General features: G+C 35.4%; 1 protein-coding gene across 1 annotated transcript; it reads right to left on the bottom strand.

Moving 5' to 3' along the window:
- Positions 1 to 2,148: 2,148 nt before the first annotated feature.
- On the bottom strand, positions 2,149 to 10,741 carry LOC104884901 (filament-like plant protein 7). The gene is made up of 6 exons (XM_010669603.4): positions 10,466 to 10,741; positions 6,605 to 6,752; positions 6,047 to 6,191; positions 3,856 to 5,785; positions 3,680 to 3,737; positions 2,149 to 2,891 (listed from the first exon to the last, which is right to left on the bottom strand). Exons 2-6 carry the CDS (start codon positions 6,704 to 6,706, stop codon positions 2,403 to 2,405), a joined length of 2,724 nt encoding a protein of 907 aa, XP_010667905.2. The 5' UTR covers positions 6,707 to 6,752; positions 10,466 to 10,741; the 3' UTR covers positions 2,149 to 2,402.
- Positions 10,742 to 20,704: the final 9,963 nt, after the last annotated feature.

The raw sequence follows: 20,704 nt of genomic DNA on the forward strand, positions 1-20,704 counted from the left end.
TGAAGTTCACGTAAAACCAAATCAATATTTTCACCCATCTATTGATCATCTTGAGAAGTTGAGGGGCATGCGTTATAGATGTTCTTAAATTGGGTGATGATCATGTGTTCAATCTCGTAAGGGTTACCAACCCAATTTCCCTATGCATCTCGCATCACATAGATGTGATTTTTGTGCTTACGAGCGAGGACGAATACGCTTTAAAAAGAAGGAAGAAGCCACCTCTCCAAGACGAGTATTCAGATCCTTCGTGCGTTGTTTTCAATAGGAAAATGCAAGAGCATCCGAGTTGACAAAATCCCTCCGATGCCCCACAAACTCAATGCCTTGCGAAACCGTCCCAATTTGTATACTCATACTATCTCTGTTTTTATTTAGTTGCAACATTTTGACACGCTTGCCAATGTACAATTTCAAATCGTTTTATCTCTAATTGTATGTAAGTAAAAATTATAAAAATTTGATATTATGAAAGCTTACATCGAAACGAATAAAACAAGACCCCACATGACTATATTTTGTTTAATATATAAATCAATAAATGTGGTCAAATAAGAGAACATGAATAATGCAATTTGTCAAACGTTGCAACTAAAAAAGAACGGAGGTAGTATTAGAGAGACTCTTGGAGATAACATTCCAGTTTATGCCCCAAAAGAGGTGTTTCTCCAAACACCAAGGTCTTAGTTTTCCTCGAACAATTTCCAGTTTTCTCGACAAAGAGTACATCGGGGACCCTTCAATGTGCAACGCAAGAGAAGATAAGATAATACGGCGACCCTCCGGATGATTTAAAAACCATGCTTCGCTTTGATAAGGGTGATATTTCGAATTTGTGGGGGTGTAGAAAATTAAATATAATTAAACTTCAGTATATAATGACATCGAAGTTAAGGAATGTTATAGAAGTTTAATTATATTAAGGCTCTGTTTGGGGAAGCATTTCATATGTTAAATGATAAGGTGCTACAATTTTAAGTCACCTTATATGATTAGTGGTATTTGGTGGAGAAACTTAAATAAAATTTAAGTCCAAAATTCGATTGAAATTGAGTTGAAGTAAAATATAGCGTATGAGATCAGGTGCTGAATTTTTTTTTTAAATTTTTTTTAAGCCTAAAAAGATATTTTCCTTTTTATCTTTTTAAGCCTAAAAAGATATTTTCTTTTTATCTTTTTAAGCCTAAAAAGATATTTCAGCTAGCGTCATAAATAATTTTACCAAATAGGTTATGCAATCAGCTAGCTTATCAGTTTGACACCTTAACAATTTCAGCTGCTACCTAATCAGTTTCAGCTACTACCTAATCAGTTTCAGTGACCTTATCAGTTTCAGCTCCATTTCAGCCAGTGTTGCCAAACATAGCCTATTATTCTACACCAAGTTTTCTAAAGACTTTCTTTACAACTTTTATTATATGCGTACACGCTGGTGCATCATACGCATATGATATATCCAAAGTTATTTTTTCTCCTTATTCTACTAATTGCTAATCAATTCTGCTTAATTGTCCAAATGAGCAAAACTTTTTGCTAAATTTCTCAAACGAGCAAACACTTCTACTCATTTGAGAAAATGAGCAATCATTATTTATATTGATAAACCCAATTTTCTCAAATCATATATTACCAAATCAGTTTGATTGGTCACAAGGAGAGAGAAACCATATATTAGATCTGATCCGATCATCGGTCCAAGGAATTGCAAAAATACAGTCCAGTCCCGGACCGGCAAACAGCCCTACAAAGTAAGTGAGTGGCAGGCACCCGCACCAGCTAGTATCCAACTTACTTTGATGCACTTCATAGTCCTAACTACTAAGTCACATTTCATTACTAAGTCACATTTCATTTGCATGGGTACCTTAGGACGGTTTTCAGGTACCTCGCCCAACCCGACTACTCGGTAAATGAAAAGCAAAGTACCCGATAAATAGGTAATAATAAACAACCTAATGACCTAATCAACATAGCTTATACAGAAGCCAAGAGAATCTTTTACTGCCTTATCGAGAATATTTTTTCTCCTCATCATGTTTGGTACACAAACTTAACAATAGTAGGTAGACAATCTGCACAAGTTGAAGTGGGTTTGAAATGGTTATTATTTGGTGGATAGTGGATACATAAAGTTGCAAAATTAGTGCATTGATCACACAAAAGCAGACAATAAATCTGCTGATATAGTTCACCCTTGATATTAAAGTTGATAAGATGACAACTCTACTTTCAGATATATCTACAACAGTAACGTACAGGCCGTCTCCATGCGAATACGTGCAACGCTCCTAGCTTCCAATAACAACCATGCTTAGGGACTTACGGTGTAATACCCCTCATGGGGTCGTGTGTTACATATGGTATTCAACGTTCCACGCTTTCAATTATTGTGTCTATACGTCTCAGGCTGCAAAGGGAAGTGGCATCTTCTTACTAATACCTTTCGTTTTCCTCTTTAAGAGCTTCTTAAAAAGACCACCTGATGTAGTATGTGGTTTCTTACTGGGTACGATAGCCAAAGAGCTAGAACTCACAGATATTTCGTTGTTCTTTGCAGTAGTAGTATAATTACTTGTACTATATGAACCATAATCTTTAGCATATATCATTTCCTTGGTTTTTGGTGATTCGAGTTGATCAGTTTCAGAAATGTCATCGTCTGCTTGCATTTGATCCAGCAGAGAAGACCGTTCGTTTGTTAGTTTCTTTTCACTAGTCAGGGTTGTGGAAGAGGCAGCGAGCATAGACTTAGACTTAGTAGGAGTGGACATGAACTTGTCGGAAACTGCAGCATCCCGTGATGTTGCTAATGCCTGCAATTGCTTTCCCAAATGTAAGATGCTCTCTTGGCACTCTGCTAACTTTTCTGAAGCTGCTGATATCTCCCATTCCTAAAGACCATATCATATTTCATTAAGGATTTAAAACAGAACAAGCTCATTCATTTCACCTCAAAAATTGTTACTCAAACTTATCTTTCTTGATCTAAGTAATCAGCCCTTATTTGAACATATATTAGTGTTAAATTGGACTTCTAATTTTCCCCTTTTAATTTTTTTAATGGTGGTGAATTGAACTTATATAACCTTATCTGATCTATCATCCGATTTGAACTTTCCTTTTCTCATCTGAACTAGTTATTCCATAGGCCCATAGCTTAAAAATATCTAACTATAGAATAAAAAACAAAATGGACATATGTAAGAGAATGTACAAATATAGACTAAACTCTGCACTGTAGGAATAGAGATAGATATAGCGATCTTAATCACCAATGTGAATGAAAAAAAAAACTTCCTGAAGATAACAGGGCAAATTTTACTTCAGAAACTTATAACTTATTGGAACTTATGTCAACTTATGTCAACTTGCTTTTTCTAGAAACTTACTTTAGGTAATGCACCCTAAATGCCCGATGTTCCACTTTCGACGTTACCTATGTCTATTTTTGTCAACATGGTTTACAGTTTTAAACACATTGTCTTACTTATCTCTATTTTTGTTTGATGACCATAGTTTAATCTTTGTGTTATCATTTATTCCCTTCTTTCTCAAGATCAAAAGAACAAAGTCAATACATGTTATCAGGCCCATTAGAAGTTGAAAATGTGAGGTCCTGGAAAGAACCTTTTGTTTCTTTTCTGTAATATATATGCAACTGAAATTAGTAAGTACTTACAGTTTGGAGTTGCTTTTTGTCTTGATTGGGATCTTCTATAGTATCCACCTTTCGTACCCTGATATCAGCAGAATTAGAAGATCAGGATAATTATACAAGGAGCCAAAAGACACTTAAAAAAAGGTAATATCAACTTCCTGCATGCCTTCTGCAAAACAAAGACAGAAAGAGTGTACCTCTCAAGCTGGACCCGCAACTCTAGGCAATTCGCCTCCAACTCTTCACAATGGTTCACCTTATTGTCGATCTCCGCTTGTAACCCTGCAATCTTTTCCTGGGCCTCATCCATTGTAGAATTGACAGCTAAAAGCTGAGAGTTAAGATCTTCAATTGTCATCATATGATTTTCAAACTGGTCCTCAACCATCGCCTTAGAGTGCTTCAAAGCCTCCATGTCTATTTTCAAATGCGCAATAGTATTTTCTGAAATCTGAAGTTGATTTCTTAAGGATTCGCACTCTAATTCTTGTTTTGCGAACCCAATATCTCTTGCTACATCCTTCAGTTTCCTGCCTTCTTCAATCACATCACAACAAGATTCACTGTGATATCCATTTTCCAGCAAAGGTAACTTGCTTGCTTCAGATAACTGACCAGACTTTCCCACTTCTGTTTCACTTTCTGGTTTCACTTCTTGAACGGAAAAACAGTTTTTCAATATCAATTCCAAGACATCAGTCATCTCTTCAGTAAATGTTTCAAACTCAGCCTTTCCAATCAACATATCATCACAAATTTGAAGGAAATGCTGTAAAGTAGAAGCTAGTTCGGGAGTTCTCCACTGAAATCCATGAACATCATTCCTTCTGCTGGGTGTCTGTGAGGCATCGTGATCTTCAAATGGAGAATTAATCCCGTGAATAATCTCAATCAGCTTTGAAATCGATTTACTCAACTTTGATGACAATAGTCCATCACCCTTCACTTCTGCAACATCGGCATCAGTTCCCGCTGATGCTACTATTGGAACTAGCTCTTTTCCTGTACTAATTTCAGTACTTGTGATAGTAGAAGAATTTTCAACAGGCTTATCAACACAAACTAGAGCCAACTTTTCCATCTCAGCAAAGTCATCCATTAGGTGATTTATGTCCGACATTCCAACAGATTTTGATGCCCACGAACCAGTACAGCTAACTTTATCATCACTCCCAACATCCGACATCGTAGCCAATGACAGACTGGCATCCCTAATCAATTGGCTTTTATGAGATTCTTCAAGCTGTGTCTCAAAACGTGACAACTGTGAAGCTGACTGGATATACATGTTTCTTGAAAGTTGAAGCTCGTCCGCCTTCCTCTGAAGGGTTTCCCTCAGAGAGTTGTTTTCTTCCTCCAACGCGTATATTTTTTCAGTCAAAAGTTTCATCTTTTTGTCAGGGGATTCAGGATAGCTGTCTAGTCCGTAGTCCAACTGCATGCTGTTGCCAGTATAACTTAAGTTGGATTTTTTCCTTCTATTGTCGACTGAATCTCTGCCCAACATATCTACTTCACTCTTCATCTTTGCCAGAGCTGCAGGACCAGGCAACCTCTTCCTTACCAGGACACGAAGTCTTTGACACTCAGATTCTAGCTTAGCAATTTTCTTAACATTTTCCAAATGTTGTTTATGGCTTGCATCAGTTGTTCGACGATTAAATTCTCTCTCCTCGTTCCGAATATCAACTTCCTTCTCAAGTACTCGGACTTCATATAACAAAGAATTGTTATCTTTCTCGATGTGTTGCAGTCTTGCTAATAGGGAATTCACATCACTTTCTACCTTGGCTTTTTCTATGTTTAGTTCCTCAATTAGCTGATCCTTGAGTAAAACCGCCTTGGCGAGTTGAGAATTTTCTGAAGTCTGTTTGGCTATCATTCTGCCTGATTCTTGTAGTTTACTCTCTAGAAACATTTTTGTCTCCCCGAGTTCCTCCGCTGCCTTGAGCATAACATCATGAATCCTCTGCTCTTTATCTTCTCGAACAAAACGTAGCTGCTGCATACACTCCTTTAGCGCTGCATCCAAATGTCTTGCCCTTTCTTCACTGATGTCTCTCTCTTTCAAAGCTTCGTCTAGTTCTTCCTTTAGAGACATTGCTTTTGCTTCTGCTTTCTCCCATCCTATCAGAATAGTTGGAAATGCATTAACAGAATTGTTTTTATTAGGGTCAAATGTGAGGGAGTGAATGAAGATTCCGGCTATATGGATAACAGCTCTCCAATGAACAAGTGACAAGGGGGAAATTTGATAATCTAGTCGGTCTGGTCCCCACCACCAAATCCTCCTCTGTGTTCACTAGAAAATAAGTTCTCCATGTGGCCTTTTTCGCAAATGGAACTTCAAAACAGATATAGTGCAGAAAGATGAGAAATTCAGCGAACCTGCAAGAGCTTCTTTTGCTGTGTTTGAGTGTTTCTTCACAAGATCGTCTTTAGCATTGCACTCGGCAAGGGCAGAAGAAAGTTTATCACCCGAGTCTTTCAGGTCTCTCTCCAGTTCTGCCTTTTCAGCAAGAAGCACATGCATCTATGCAAAACAATGCCAAACATCAAAAAGACATTTTTATGCAAAATTTCAGTATCATATATCAATATATATGCTGGCTCAAAGGATGGAAACTATTGACTGATTTCCGGATTTGACCCAATCTCAGTTGTTTTTACTCCAACATTGTCCCTCTATATAGCTAAGAAATCCCCCAAACATCCCTAAATATACTCATAATATCAAAATGTAAGGCTTGTAACTAGAAAACTTGCACATAATTAACCTAAATGGAGAAATTTGGTTTGCATTGTGGTTCTGAAGCATCCCCCTCTTTTCAGCTGAAAAATCCGGTCTTATGCAGAAGTTAAAAATTGTGTTATGTCATGTGAAATTTTGCAAATGAAAACATGTGCAGTAGTTATCAGTTATAGATATAGAAAAGTTTCTATTACCTGTTCCTCATGTTGTCTTGAAGCAACTTCCACTTTCTCAGCCACTGTGATTGTTTTCTCTGAGGACTTTTTCCTCCATAGCCATGATTTGTGATCTGTCATCTGAGTAGCTCTTTTGATATTGGAGAAGACAGTATTCGACTCAAACCTACATTATTAACGAAAGTATACAAGAAGAAAACATGTCAAACAAATAAAGATTATCTTGTAATAGATTGTATGTAATATACTTTAAAAACATGATTGCACATTATAATATCCCTACTCACTAACAACTGAAACTTATGAGTAGTTTCATTTGTTTTCAAATGAAGTTGAAATATCAATCTGCTTTAGGTTTTGTTACAAATGGACTGAATAGGAACTGCTCATTACGCGACATGTGCTCCATTTATACAAGCTAATCAGCTAGTCTGCTATAGAAACTACGAAGTACTAAATTTTTATGTATAACTTTTTTTGATCCATATGAGCCACGAAAGCAGTACAAAGTACAAAGAAGGAGAGGGGAGATTCGAACCTATGACCTATCGTTCACAGTACCTCAATCTTAACCACTAGGCCAAGACATCCTTGGTAATTTTTATGTATAACTATTGGTGAAGAAATTGTGAAGAAATCACATGTTTGGGGATGAGATTTGGTTTGCATTATCATCCATTACATATGATTTAGAGTATACACAAATTAATCGTAATAGACGGTCTAATTATAATATAAGATTAGACAATTCAAGCCTACATTCTCCTAGCAAGTCCATTCCATTTCTCTCTAACCTAACATTATTTCTAGGTATCTTGCACTATTCTAGTCGTTCATTCTCTTCTCCTTCCTTGTTTCCCTTTGAATATCGAATTACAACAAATAATTTTTAAAAATAGTCTGACAGTCTTACGGAATGTATTAAACTAGTCACTAAATAGATTAAATCAATCACTAAATGAAGTAAAGAATTTTATTACTATATAAATTAGACTGGTCATTAAATAGATTAAAATAAGTCACTAAATAGATTAAAGTTGTCACTAAATTAAGAAAGATGGTCCATTCTCTTCTTAATATTAAGCTTGGGCCACGCCTACTTTAACGAGACGGTCTCTTACAGGACCAACTCACAAGAATAATAATTGGGAAATTCTATATGGTGACCCTTAATTTTTTTAATTTATATTTGGTAGACAAATTTTATCTTTCCTCTATTTGGTAACCCTCTACTTTATTTTTTGTATTTTCTTTGATCTTTTTACATTTTAAAATCATTTTTTAAATAAAAATTGATTTTTTAATTACAAAAAACTGATTTTAAAATGAAAAAAAAAACTCAAACCTTCCCCACCCACCATAACCACCCATCCTACCACCCCCTCTCCTCCCCTAGCCAACATCACCCCCTTCCCCTTCACTGCCACTGCCGGACCACCCTTTTCCCCAGTGCCGAGGCTTCATCCCCTGCTGCCAACCATAACCCCGACCCTCTTTCCTCCCACCCCGACAAGTCACATCACCTCCCTCTCTCAGCGCTGACAAAATCGAAACCCACCACCTTCCACACCATTTCCGACCCTCTCTCTCCTCCTGCGCAGAACCTGTTGCAATTTAGGTTCGGATGGGGTGGTAGAAATCACAGGGGATAGGTGGGTGCTGGAAATCGGAGGGCTAGAGGTTGGGAGTCTGAAATGGTGTGGAAGGTGGTGGGTTTCGATTTTGTTAGAGGAGAGAAAGGTAGGTGCGGCGGCTGGTCGGGGTGTGTGCGTGGGAAAGAGGGTCGGGGTGGTTCGTGGAAGCTGGGTTACAGTGGGCGACAGAGGAAGCCTCGGCACCGGGGGATCGAAAGGATGGTCTGGCGGTGGTAGTGAAGGGGGGAGGAGGTGATGGTGGCTGACAGTGAAGGGGGAAGGGGGTGGTGGTGGCTAGGGGAAGAGAGGGGGTGGTAGGATGGGTGATTATGGTGGAGGAGGGTTTGGGGTTCTTTTAATTTCAAAATGAGTTTTTTGTAATTGAAAATTCAATTTTTTTAACTAAAAAATGATTTTAAAATGTAATAAGGTTATAGAAAATAAAAAAACTGGAGTAGAGGGTTACCAAATAGAGAAAAGATAAAAATTGTCTACCAAATAAAATTTAAAAAAGTTGAGGGTCACCATATAGAATTTCCCATAATAACTTTACGCCTTAAATATAAATTGATGAGGAAAAAGAGGTCTATTTGGAAACAATCTATGTGTTATTGTAGTTGTAGAATTAAGGTTGCACGCATTGGACTTCCGACTCCTCCTTGGGCCCTTTGCTTCTTGTAAGTTGTAAGAATGGAAAAGGACATTGGAGTTATGCTAGAATTGGAGAGTTGATGTTGATGTAGATGTATAATTACAAATGCATGATGCATCTTTGTTGTCATTGAATTGATATCTAAATTCTTAATGGGATATATGCATGATTGCTCTAGAATGATGTTGACACTTTACACCCACTTGCTTTTCTATGTTTTGTTTTTACCCCCTCCTTTTTTTTATTGACAAGCATCGGATACCCACAAACTTGATGAATATTTATTCCCTTTTCTAAGTGAAGCTCCTTTCGTGGGGGTGGGTAGGACTATAGGAGCCTGTAACAGTGCAAGGGGGAGTGGTGTGTTAAAGTATAATCCAAGCCCCTCTTTCCTTAAAGGAAATCATGAGGCTTACCATTTACCCGGATTGCGGCCCCATAATCCGGAGTTGGTCCTCATGGATTCGAACGGTGAGTTTATCGCTCGAACTCAATCTAAAACTTCAGACTATGTCACATTAACTTTTTACTAAATTTTAATTTTACAAACTCACTTCAGACTTGTTTTAATTTTATACTTTATCCTTCATACTCTCTCTAAACTCACTCCACATTACATTAATATTAAAAAAAAAAAAAAAGATAAGTGGCGTTTTTGATTGGGCAAAGAAAAGGAATATTTTCTTTGAAGCAGTACCATACCATAGTCTTGACTCGAGTAGAGTTTGGTATTTAAATACTCTCTTTTTACCTTTGAGCATTTTAACCATTTCACCCGAACTATTTTCACCTAATTTTATCATTTTACCCTAAAATAACTTCGGATACCATTTAAAGTACAAAGAAAAAGAGAGGGGTTTGAACATGTGACCTATCATTCACAACACATCAATCTTAACCACTCAGCGAAAACATTATGGTTAAAACATCATTGATAATACGGATAGAAAAAATGGACTTGTAAATTATAGCCTATTTGCCGGTCCAACCTCCCCATCAATCATCATTGTCCCTGAGTTGACAATTGACATAATTTTCTTTGCTTGCAAAGAAAAAAGATGACTGGCACTTCTTTTAACGAAAAAATTACCCCGTCAAAAAAGAAAACGAAAATCTAACTTTTTTTAAGCAATAAATTTTATTTTGGACCAAAAATTTAAAAAAAAACATCTGCCTCATAGTTCGAGATTTTTAGAAATGCAGAAAATTTCGATTTTCCCAACCTAAAAGATTGCAACTTTATAAAATTCATGCAATCTATAGCCCTTCTTGAGACAAACATTTCAGAACTCTACGATTTTAGTCAACCACATTCCTTCACTAAATAAATGTTAAGCGAAAAAAAAAGAGCAACAATAATAATCTACTAATGACTTACCATGTATTCTCAAATTATAATGTATGATCAAAATCCAAGGAAAAAGACATGAAATTTTAACACAAATTCTGAAATCATGCATACAAGCAGCACTTTTAGCTATAAGATAAGACAACAGATTCAACATTGTAAAAAAAATTCCAGTTTTGTGAAGCTTATTGCATGTTTATAAATAGAAAACGAAGGGTGAAAAAATAAAGTGGGAGTTTTCATACCTGTGCAACTTTGTTTATACCTGTTAAGTGATGATCACGAGAAAACCACACTAAAAGTAAAATAAGAAAGAAAGTTATGAAGGAAAAAGTGAAACTCAGGATTGTGAGAGAAGCACCATAACTCTGAAAAATACAGAGTAGAGGTGTGAGAGAGAGAGAGAGAGAGAAAGGAGTTATGTAAAGACTAGAGAGAGTACCGCCGACACAATAAACAGGCGTGGTAAGAGCAGTAAAAAAAGGGGGGGAGATATTAAAGATGGAAAAAAATATTGAAAAACTGAAAGGTGGGTGATGATTTTCTTAATTGAACTGTGCTAAAAATGCTAAGTGCCAGTTGGAGATTGAAAGATGGAAAAGCCACATATACGTCAGAAAGTTTGGTTGGTAGCCAGGGGAGGAATTGAAGGGAAACAACAAACAAGGTAAAAAGGAAACTTGAGATGGTATTGATGTAAATGTTTGACCGCATAATCTATACTCGAGGTGGCCATTCGCTGAGTTGGGTTGGGCTGGGTGGACTGGATTGGCTGGATCGAACATGATTGGGTTAAATGTAGCTTGCACCGTAATCTCTTAAGGAATTAGTTAGGTTGGGCAGCTCGACCCACGTGGAACCCGATTAGGCCTGATCAATTTAATGGATGAGTGTGGGTCATGGGCCGAGTTTCAAAACAATCTACTTGCTTCGACTCGATGGTTCAAATGTCAAGTTATGGGTTAATTTAAAACTTTGAAAAACTAACACCACATTTCATCTATTGAGATCAACTCGATTCCAGCCTTACCCGCATTATGCATGTGTAGTCATGTAACACTCTGTTCTTATACAAACATAAAAGTAGGAGTGAGGATATGTGTTGCTACATGTCGAGAGTCTATCTAGTTTTTCCAACCCCTGTTCAACCTGCTTATTGGTTGTCCATCTTTACTCGAGAGGTGTAATATTAAACAGTTTGACATAATTTGAACTATACTTTAAATAAGATAGATTTGAATTTGACGAGGACCAAAGATTTGATGGACACCTAAGTATTGTGATTAAAATTCATTGAATTTTTAATGATATACTAAGTGACGATAGACTCATAAATTGCCTAAATTAAAATGGACGGATGCGATAAAAATATCGAATGAGTAGATTGATTCTCTTGCATATATATGACCAACTTGTAATGTGTTGCGTGAGTGTGTATGTGTGGTGCCACAAACATGAACGTGGATAAATGTTGTAAGTCGCCGCATGTCACGACACCTCACGTGTTGACGTTGTGCCACTTTATCGCTGACATGACAATTCTCCTTAAAATTATTAAAACATTAGCGAAAGAATTCTTGATCAGTGACCTCAAACCTCATAATGTCATGATCTTAACGACAAACTACATTTATTTGTGTAATCAAGTCCTAATTCCAACTATTAAATTATTATGCCTTATTGAACTTTTAAATAATACAATTACAAGAGAAAAATAAATAATAAGCTGTATAATCTATTATTATATAAAAGCATGATGGGCAAGAAATGTAAGCGCTAGGCTGCCACATGTCCCCCCCCCCCCACCCAACACTGACATGCGCCATGTCCTTTGTGATTTAATTGGCATTTACTAGGAACTTTGTCAATGTAAAATACTGAACTCGCAGCCTCAAGTATGGAAGAAACTACAAGTAAGAGATCCTCTTATTCCTTTATTATATTATCAAGATGTTATGGAATTTTAATCAAAACCTAAAGTAATACTCTAATGTCGTCTTAAATGCATATTATGAATAGAATGACTTGTTTTCATTCTTTTTACTGACAAGAGAATGCCCTTGAAAATGATCAAAGGGATTTGCAAAAGAGGTCTAAAAACCCAACTTCTTACTTCAAATATCATGATCTTATCACTAATCTACATCTTTTACATAAAATCATATTCCAATTCCAACTAGTAAATAACTTATTATGTTTTTATTTACCCAACAAAAAAATAAAAAGGGCATCTCCCTGCCTGAAACACTAGTTAGAAGTAATGACGAATAATAAGAAATAATAAAATCATCACGCCAAACAATACTTAATATTTGATTATGGAAAATGATTGACTAACCATCAACCCTTTTAGATATACATTATAATAAAATATTATTTTTTAATTTTCTAAGAATTAATGAGAGAAGTGACATAAAAATAATATTTTAATATATACCTAACCAATGAAAATTCAATAATAAGAGGGTTGACAACCTTTAGGGTCACTCAATCACTCCCCCTGATTTATTATAATGATTGACACCCGAACTTTAATGTTATACCCGCAGTTGATATCCGGCTTACAACACTAGCAAAGTAACAATGTTTCAAGTCTTTTATTATTATTATTATTATTTTCTCTACTCTAAATAAGATGATATTTTTCAATGCTTTAATATATTCCATATATTTTTTTAAAAAAAGTCCACCTAATAGTCCATAATGGCCTACAATACGTTAAGCAATTTGGATTAGAGTCGAGATGAGCTGAACCCAGAAACACAATATGGAAATGTGTTCGTGCCATGAGAATGAAGAGATGCTTGATCAAGTGATTATAACTGTCGATTCCCTAACCTTTTTACTTATTTCTTGTAAGGAAAGGGTTGGTATATTTATTCCACCTTTATTTATGGCATCAGAGGCAACGAAAAAAAATCCCCCAAAACCTACAAACCCTAGACTCTCATGCCGCCCCGAGCAGGCTTGCTAATGGCTGGTTTGGCGCGCGCCACTCATCTGGTCGCCGGCGAGCCTGCTCCCAACTCTACCACCGGTTCGTTTCTTAGTTTTTAGGTTGTTTATTTTGTAATTATCTCCCTCCCATTCGCCGCTCTTCCCCTTTCCCTGTTCCCTGTCGCCCGTCATCTTCCGGGTGGTTTCCCCGTGTTTCCCCTCCACCCTCCCCTGTATTTGTTGTTCTCTACCCCTTCCCTGTTCCCCGTCCCCTTGTTTAGTGGTTGTTGCTTTGTAGCGTAGGTCGGTCGGGTTGTTTAAGGAGTCTATGAAGCTCGCTTAGCCGCCGACGTGGAGTTTGTCCTTCCCGTTTGGTTTTGCGTGTTAATCTTGAACCCCCCCTCTCATGTTTCCCTATCACCTGGTTACTTCCCCCCTCGCGCCCCCGATTTATTGTTTCGAGGTTTATAGTTTTAAGTTTTCCTTCCCCGTTCCCCGGTTTCTCAATTTCGAGGTTTAGATCCTAAGTTTCCTTCCCAGCCTCCCTGTTCTAGTTTCAAGTTGGTCAGGTCACAATCTCCTCTTCCCCGTCCTCTGTCCTATAATCAAGTTTTAGTGTTCCATTCCCCGTTCTTCGCTAGTGTTCATTGTTGTTAGTTTGGTTAGTTCGCCAAGGAAGCAATCGTTCAAGTATGTGAAAGCTACTTGCAATTTTTGAAGGTAGTGTGGTGTTGTTGAAGGCGTGGTTTTATCGGTAGGGTAGTCTTTTGTTTCGCTTATTTCATTTATGTTTTTTGTTTTAGCCTTAGTTTAGGTTTATCCAGTTTCAATTATGCAACTGTAAGGGTTCGAGAGTTGGCGGGTAAGATGAGAGGAGGTTTTCAGTTTAAATCTGTTGTGGCTCGATCTTGTGGTTTAGAGATTCCAAGTAGGGGTGTGTACGATCCAGGACTGGATCGGAACCGAATGGACTGTTGGATCAAAATTTGGATTTTTTTTACCGGGATTGGGCCGGAAAAATTCCGGCCCGGTTGGATTTTGGATCAGTTGGACCGGAATTTGCATTTTTCAAAAAAAAAATGTTAAATTTATTCATATTTATAAATCAGATACATTAAAATTTAAAACTCTAACAACAATATGCTGAAAGTTAATAAAGAGTAGGTAAAACTTTCTAACTTTATACTTTGTTTTTTTTTTAATCTTTAACTATTTTTTTAACTAAAAAATAGAAATTTCGGTCCACCAATCCGAACCGGACCGGAAACCCGAAATCCTTATTTTCGGCGGATCGAACCGAAAATACTCAGTTTTGTCCGGTCCAAATTTGGTCCCATCCTACCCTTTGCACACCCCTAATTGCAAAGGTTGGATCTTAGGATCCATAGTTCGAGTGAATTATTTCATTATAATTCGTCTCAAGTCCGTGTGTTGACTTTCGAAAGTCATCAATTCAAAAATGCATCTTGTCGGTGGCCCTCCAATTTAAATTGTGGCAATTTGTGACCTACGCACATTTTGAGTTTCAGCCTCATGCGACTAAACTCTGGAAACCTTCACTAAAGGGTCATAAGTCACTAGAGGACGTGACTTCTATAGTTTGTTACTTCAATTAGTAGAATCCCGGGAAGATATTTTGCGTTCAAGGAACTTGGGATTTATCATCTAGCAGATATTGACGTCTACTAGATGAGATAGGGCAATCTATTTATGAACTTCATATGGGTTTCGTCTATTCACAGGTTTCCTCTCATATCGGATCTTCTTTAACAAGACAATCAACTCAACCCAACCTATCATCGCTCGAGACAAGTTTAAGTTGGACTGAACATAATAGTTTGTTTTTGTTTTATTGAGTATGTAAGACCAAATAAATCTCCTTTAGTTTCTATTTACTTTGTTTTATATTTGGTTGAATTAGCATTAATTCATTAAGATTTAGGCTATACATTTTTTTTAATGTAAGTTTTTTCGATGTAAAAAAAAATGGTGGGTTGGCATGCTTTCTTGAATGTTATTGTACATGACTAGAGCTTTTGCTTTTGTCTTTTGTCTTTTGTCTTTTGTCTTTTGATACCGAATGTACTCAGGTTTGTCGTACAACTACTTGCAATTTGCAAATGCATGAGCATCAACATTAACTATCTTGGGCTGCTATGCAAATTGCACATATGACTTTGCGTATGTCGTGGCATCGTGGCGTCGTGCGTATTTTCGACGGTGGTAACAACTCTCTTGATATTTTTTGGTGGTTTGATTGGATATTTGGATGGCTTTTTATTTCTTCTTTACTCTACTTTTTTTTTTTTTTTGAAAGAACTTCTTTACTCTACTTTGTTTAGGTTGTTGAGTTGCAAATTAAATACATTGACACACTTGTATTTTCCAGAAATAACTTGAGAACAACTACAAAAATTTGATTTCTTCAAAGTTGGATTCTCCAAATTGCACTTGATTGAAAGAGAGTTTTATGAATAGGGATTCAATCATTCAAAGGCTCATGGTATCTATTGTGTATAACCATTTCAGTTACTAGCTATTTGAGATATATTGCATTTACTTACGTGTTCTTACCTCTATTTTTCAAAGACAAATTTTTATCCTTTTTTCAAAAGTGGGATGGATATTTATCGGCAAAGTAGTATACTAAATTGAAAAAGTTGGTGATATCCATACGACACATCTATATATATTTAAAACCAAAGCAAACAAATGTCATACTGCATGCCATATGTTCTCCTCATCTTAAGCAATATAGACAAATTAAACAACAAAAATGTGTAAGTTAAGCCCCGAACCCGCAATTGAGATATAAATACACGAACCACCTAATCTACAAGCTCATATTGATTTTTTTTATTGTAAGTAGAAGTAATTATGCTTCTTAAGTTGACATACAAATTCGGCTCCTACATTAATTGACTTATCAAGTAAATGAGTAATATATAAATATATCATCGTGTTACAAGTTATATTACCTATTAAGTTTTCGTTTACCATAATAGTGATAATAAGATATCAAATCAACTTTGTTCCGTTATAAAATTTCCAATGGGCCCACCGGACTTTAATTTATGCTTATCTTTTTACAAAATGAAAAATACAGTATTACCCATCTGAAGGAGAAATTTGAGAAAATACATTATAGTTAATTTCAATCAATTATAGGCAGGAATGGGAATGGAACGTGTCTTTATGACTTGATAGATGATATTAAAGATTGTCTTATTGAATCAACTATTTGAAGGACCGATACATTGATGATATGAGTTTATGCAACTGATAACTATTTGTCTTAAATATATAGTCACTTATAAACTTATATAGGAGTGATTTATATAATACAAAAAGTTGCCTTTTAGACTTGGGTAACCTCTTGTCCTAAATAGGTCACTTTTACTTATATACAAGTGACTTATTTAAGGTACCAAGCAAGGCTTGGCCTATTGGTCATAGGATCAAATCCCACTAGGGGGTTCTTGGGGTGAGGTTTCCCTTATCATCCCCCTCCCTCCAAGGAGTATGACCTGCAAAACCTGACTGATTATACCGGTGCGAGTGCCAGTTCAGTAGGGTCCTTCATCTTACCAACTGAAAATTAAAAAAAGTGACTCATTTAAGGTAAATAACGATTCTTTGTTTAAAAATGACTCATTTTGATTTAAAATAGTGACCCATTTTGCGAAAAGTGAATGATATAACAATTAGTTTATTATGACCCTAGTACTCAATACTAAATGAAAGTTATGAAGTATTTGAGGTTATCACGTGTAATGTAAATGTATAAGCTGATATAGGGACATGCAATTCAATTAATTTCATTAAAAAATAATAAACAAACTATACGCAATAACACGAGGTTTCGTCCGGGTGCAACATCGAGTTGTTTTTTCTAAAATTGGATTTATTAGTGTTAAGAGCTCGAGATGGACAAATTTATCACATAGAAACCTTTATAATTAGTGAATGAATCTACAAAGGTTGCCTTTTAAAAACAACCACCACTGGAAATTTATAAAATAGCATGAGCAGCCATAATAAGTTTGATAAATCTTATAATTGGTTATACTAGTTGTCGCAATCTTGTTATATAGTATACTTTACGTAGTTATCCATAAATTATAAACGAAGACAAAAGGGAGAAGAATGAAGATGCATCAAACTCGAAATATAAAAATTTAGGACAAAAGAATGAAGTTACATCATAAAGTATTTTAGTAACAACACCAAAACAGTAGAACCACTGCACCAACTAGGACTTCAACTTGGGCCCTGATTAAAGCACTTGACGGGAAATCGAACGACAAGCATGCAGTATAATGGCAATTGAAAGCAATTGGACAATTTCCTCTTCAACTCGCATCGTGTTTAGTTTTGTATTTCTAATGACGTAACAACATATCGTAGACTGTAGTAAAACAAATCTACTAATCCCTCTCTTCCTTTAGTTGCATATAGAGATGATAATCCAGTCTGAATCTAACCCTAATCTGCTCTGATTTGAAGGAAAAAGTTTGAGCTAACTCCGACAAAAAAGTAATTCGAATCCGACTACATTTAAAAAGTCCGATTCCGAGTCGGAGGAGGGTCAGAGTAGGATCTCATAAAAAAATCTGACATCCGAATCCGATTCCGACTTTAAGTCAATTAATATTTTTTTTCTTTTTTTATACTTTATTAATGTATTATGTATGTATAATCTTACTTTGACTTCTACGAAATTGTATTATATAGAATTTTCCTATTTAAAAAATGATTGTTAAAAATAATATTAATATTTAGATAATTTGTACTATATAAGATTTTCATATAATTATCAAAAAAAATAATGACTAGATTATTGTATTATAAAGATTTTTCTATTATAAAAATTGGCGGAAAAATAAGTCGGGTCGGGTTGGGTTCGGATTTAAGTCGGGTCGGGTTCTGAGTCGAGTGTTCGAGTTTTAAGTTGGGTTGGAGTCGGATTTTTGGACTCAGACTCGCTCGGATTTAAAATCCGACTTCTTGTAGGGTCAGAGTCGTATTATGCATAATTCGATCCAAGTCTGATCCTTTGCCATTCCTAGCTAGTTGCATCATTTAATTTTTGCTCAAATTTTGAGAAAGAGAAGAAAGAAGGAAATTGGATCCTTTTACCTATCTAATTAATTCTCTTATTAGAGAGGAGAGTGTAGGGCCCACAAGTCGACCTTCAGCTCCACCATTAATATGGGTACCAACCACAGATTTTCTGTCGTGATCAGGTCACACTGAGAGTCTCCAATCTCCTTATTTCTCCTGCGAGCTACACCGCTTTAGTTGCGTGCTCCAACAATCACGGGTTCCACATTATATGCACATTCTTCCAACTGAATCATACTTTTTGTAGGACCCACGAGTTTACCTATAACTCAATCATTAGTATGATATTGTCCACTTTGGGTCTAGCTTGCACAGATTTGTTTTTGGGCTCCTTCCCTAAAGATCTCATACTAATTAATGTAGTTTGTAAGCACTTATAAACTAGGTAACTATCTTATCTCCCCGATGTGGGACTTGAGAATTGAGATTTATACACAATAGAAAAGGGATAATTGAAGCTAAAAATGGTTAAATAACATCAATATTTTTGCCAAAGATATCAATGTCCTCCTTTTAAATGACTATAATACCCAGCTTTTTTTACTAAATTAAAAAATGAGAATCTATGCAAATTGCGATATGAGTAAGTTAAAAATGAAATATGCAACCACCATTAATAACTTGACGAAATAGATTGACACAATCAATTCACGAAATTAATTAGAATCTTTAATCAAAACAAGTTGACGGTATATCGTGACAACATGATATTTCATATTTACAAAGTTCAAAAAACATGGTTTATTAACATTTATAATCGTTAAAGACCTTTATAAAAGTCGATGATTAGGAATTATAAAATGATTGACCAAATTTTTCAGAGACGGTGTTGAACAATTAAAAACCGATCACTTTCAATTAAAAAAATAATATTTACAAAAGAACGTCAATAATTTACATTATCACTACCAAAATAATTTTAGATCAAATAAAAATATGTTCATTTGTATATATAGCTACATAAGATTGTTGGCACACGTATCACGTGCATATGCGACTAGTATACTTCAAATCAACAAGCAAATGATCAATAATGAGAGCTTGAAGAATAAAATATTACCATGTCCCACATTGGATTAAATAAAATGTAACTTGATTATTATTGATATAGCTTCCTGCTTCCTTTCTCCCACATAAAATGTTCTAGAGATAAGTCACCTTACTCATTTGTCTTTGAGCATGGAGTGATTACAAAAGCAACTATTATATATAGTATGAACTTTATGCTTTTTCATTTTATCTTATTTGTCTTCTTATTCAACCAGCTCCCTTGTATATAATTAGGGCTATAATGAATTAGTGTTACATTATAGGATAAATAATAAAATACTCTTAGAGATTCTTTCCTTTCGCCTTAAGATACTAGTCAAGTTGTTATCTATGCTTGATAATCCGAAAATACAAGTGTCAAAGAGTTGTTTGAGACTTTGAGTGAGTGTTATGATAAAGAAAAGCACATTTTACAATCTATGAATGTGCGTATGTATATTCAAATGCTTGGGTGTGACCCGACTCTCTTCTTAAGTGGCAATTCAACATCCTAATATAACTAATTTGTTGAAAAAGACATCAATACTTGTAAAATTGTCAAAGAATACTTTAAAAAACAACCCTTGTAAACATAACAAGAATTGCTTGAAATTGACAAACAAATCTCCAGGTTGACTATAAAGTTTTGAAAAAAAAAATGTCAAGTATAATAATGACACAATACGTGATAAATGAGACACAATATTCGAAAATAAGCAAAAAAAAAAAAAAAACACTTGAGCAATGATATTTGGGTTCTAAAAATTCACGTTGAGTGATCGTTTATACAATGAGGATAATTAACACAGGAATGTAGCCATATAAATATATGTGAGATTATTTATCTAGAACAAATAAAAAATTTGTGCACTTATGTCTTATATAGTTGTATCTATTTCTTGAGATTATTTATCTAATAGAACATATAAAAAATTTGTGCACTTGTATAGTTATATCTATTTCTTGTTGGAATGTTGGATAATAATGATTGGAATTATATTCCATTATAGAACCTCTTTGGCATCTAACTGTATATAATTATAGAAGGTTTCCTAAGATAGCATTATAAAGACAATAATTTTGTTAGTTGCTGGGACCTTTATCAAACTTATTATTAAAGGTCCTACTTCACCTTTGTTACCCCATAATTTGGTTCATGTATTATTATATGCAATCTTTTCAAAATGCTTTCTTAAGATGCACTCTTTGTTTATTTTATCTTCAAGATATGTTGCTTAATTACGATAATTAAGTATTGTCAATTGTGTGAAGTGTAAACCATGTATCGCTCTATGACAAATATGCTTTCGCTATCATCTCCCTAAAGTTGCTCAAAATTATGCATTTGTCTATCATATGCTAGATTAATCATTAATACAACTTCCACCAACTAC

This window comes from Beta vulgaris, chromosome 6 (genome assembly GCF_026745355.1).
Source record: "Beta vulgaris subsp. vulgaris cultivar EL10 chromosome 6, EL10.2, whole genome shotgun sequence".
NCBI classification, from domain to species: domain Eukaryota; kingdom Viridiplantae; phylum Streptophyta; class Magnoliopsida; order Caryophyllales; family Amaranthaceae; genus Beta; species Beta vulgaris.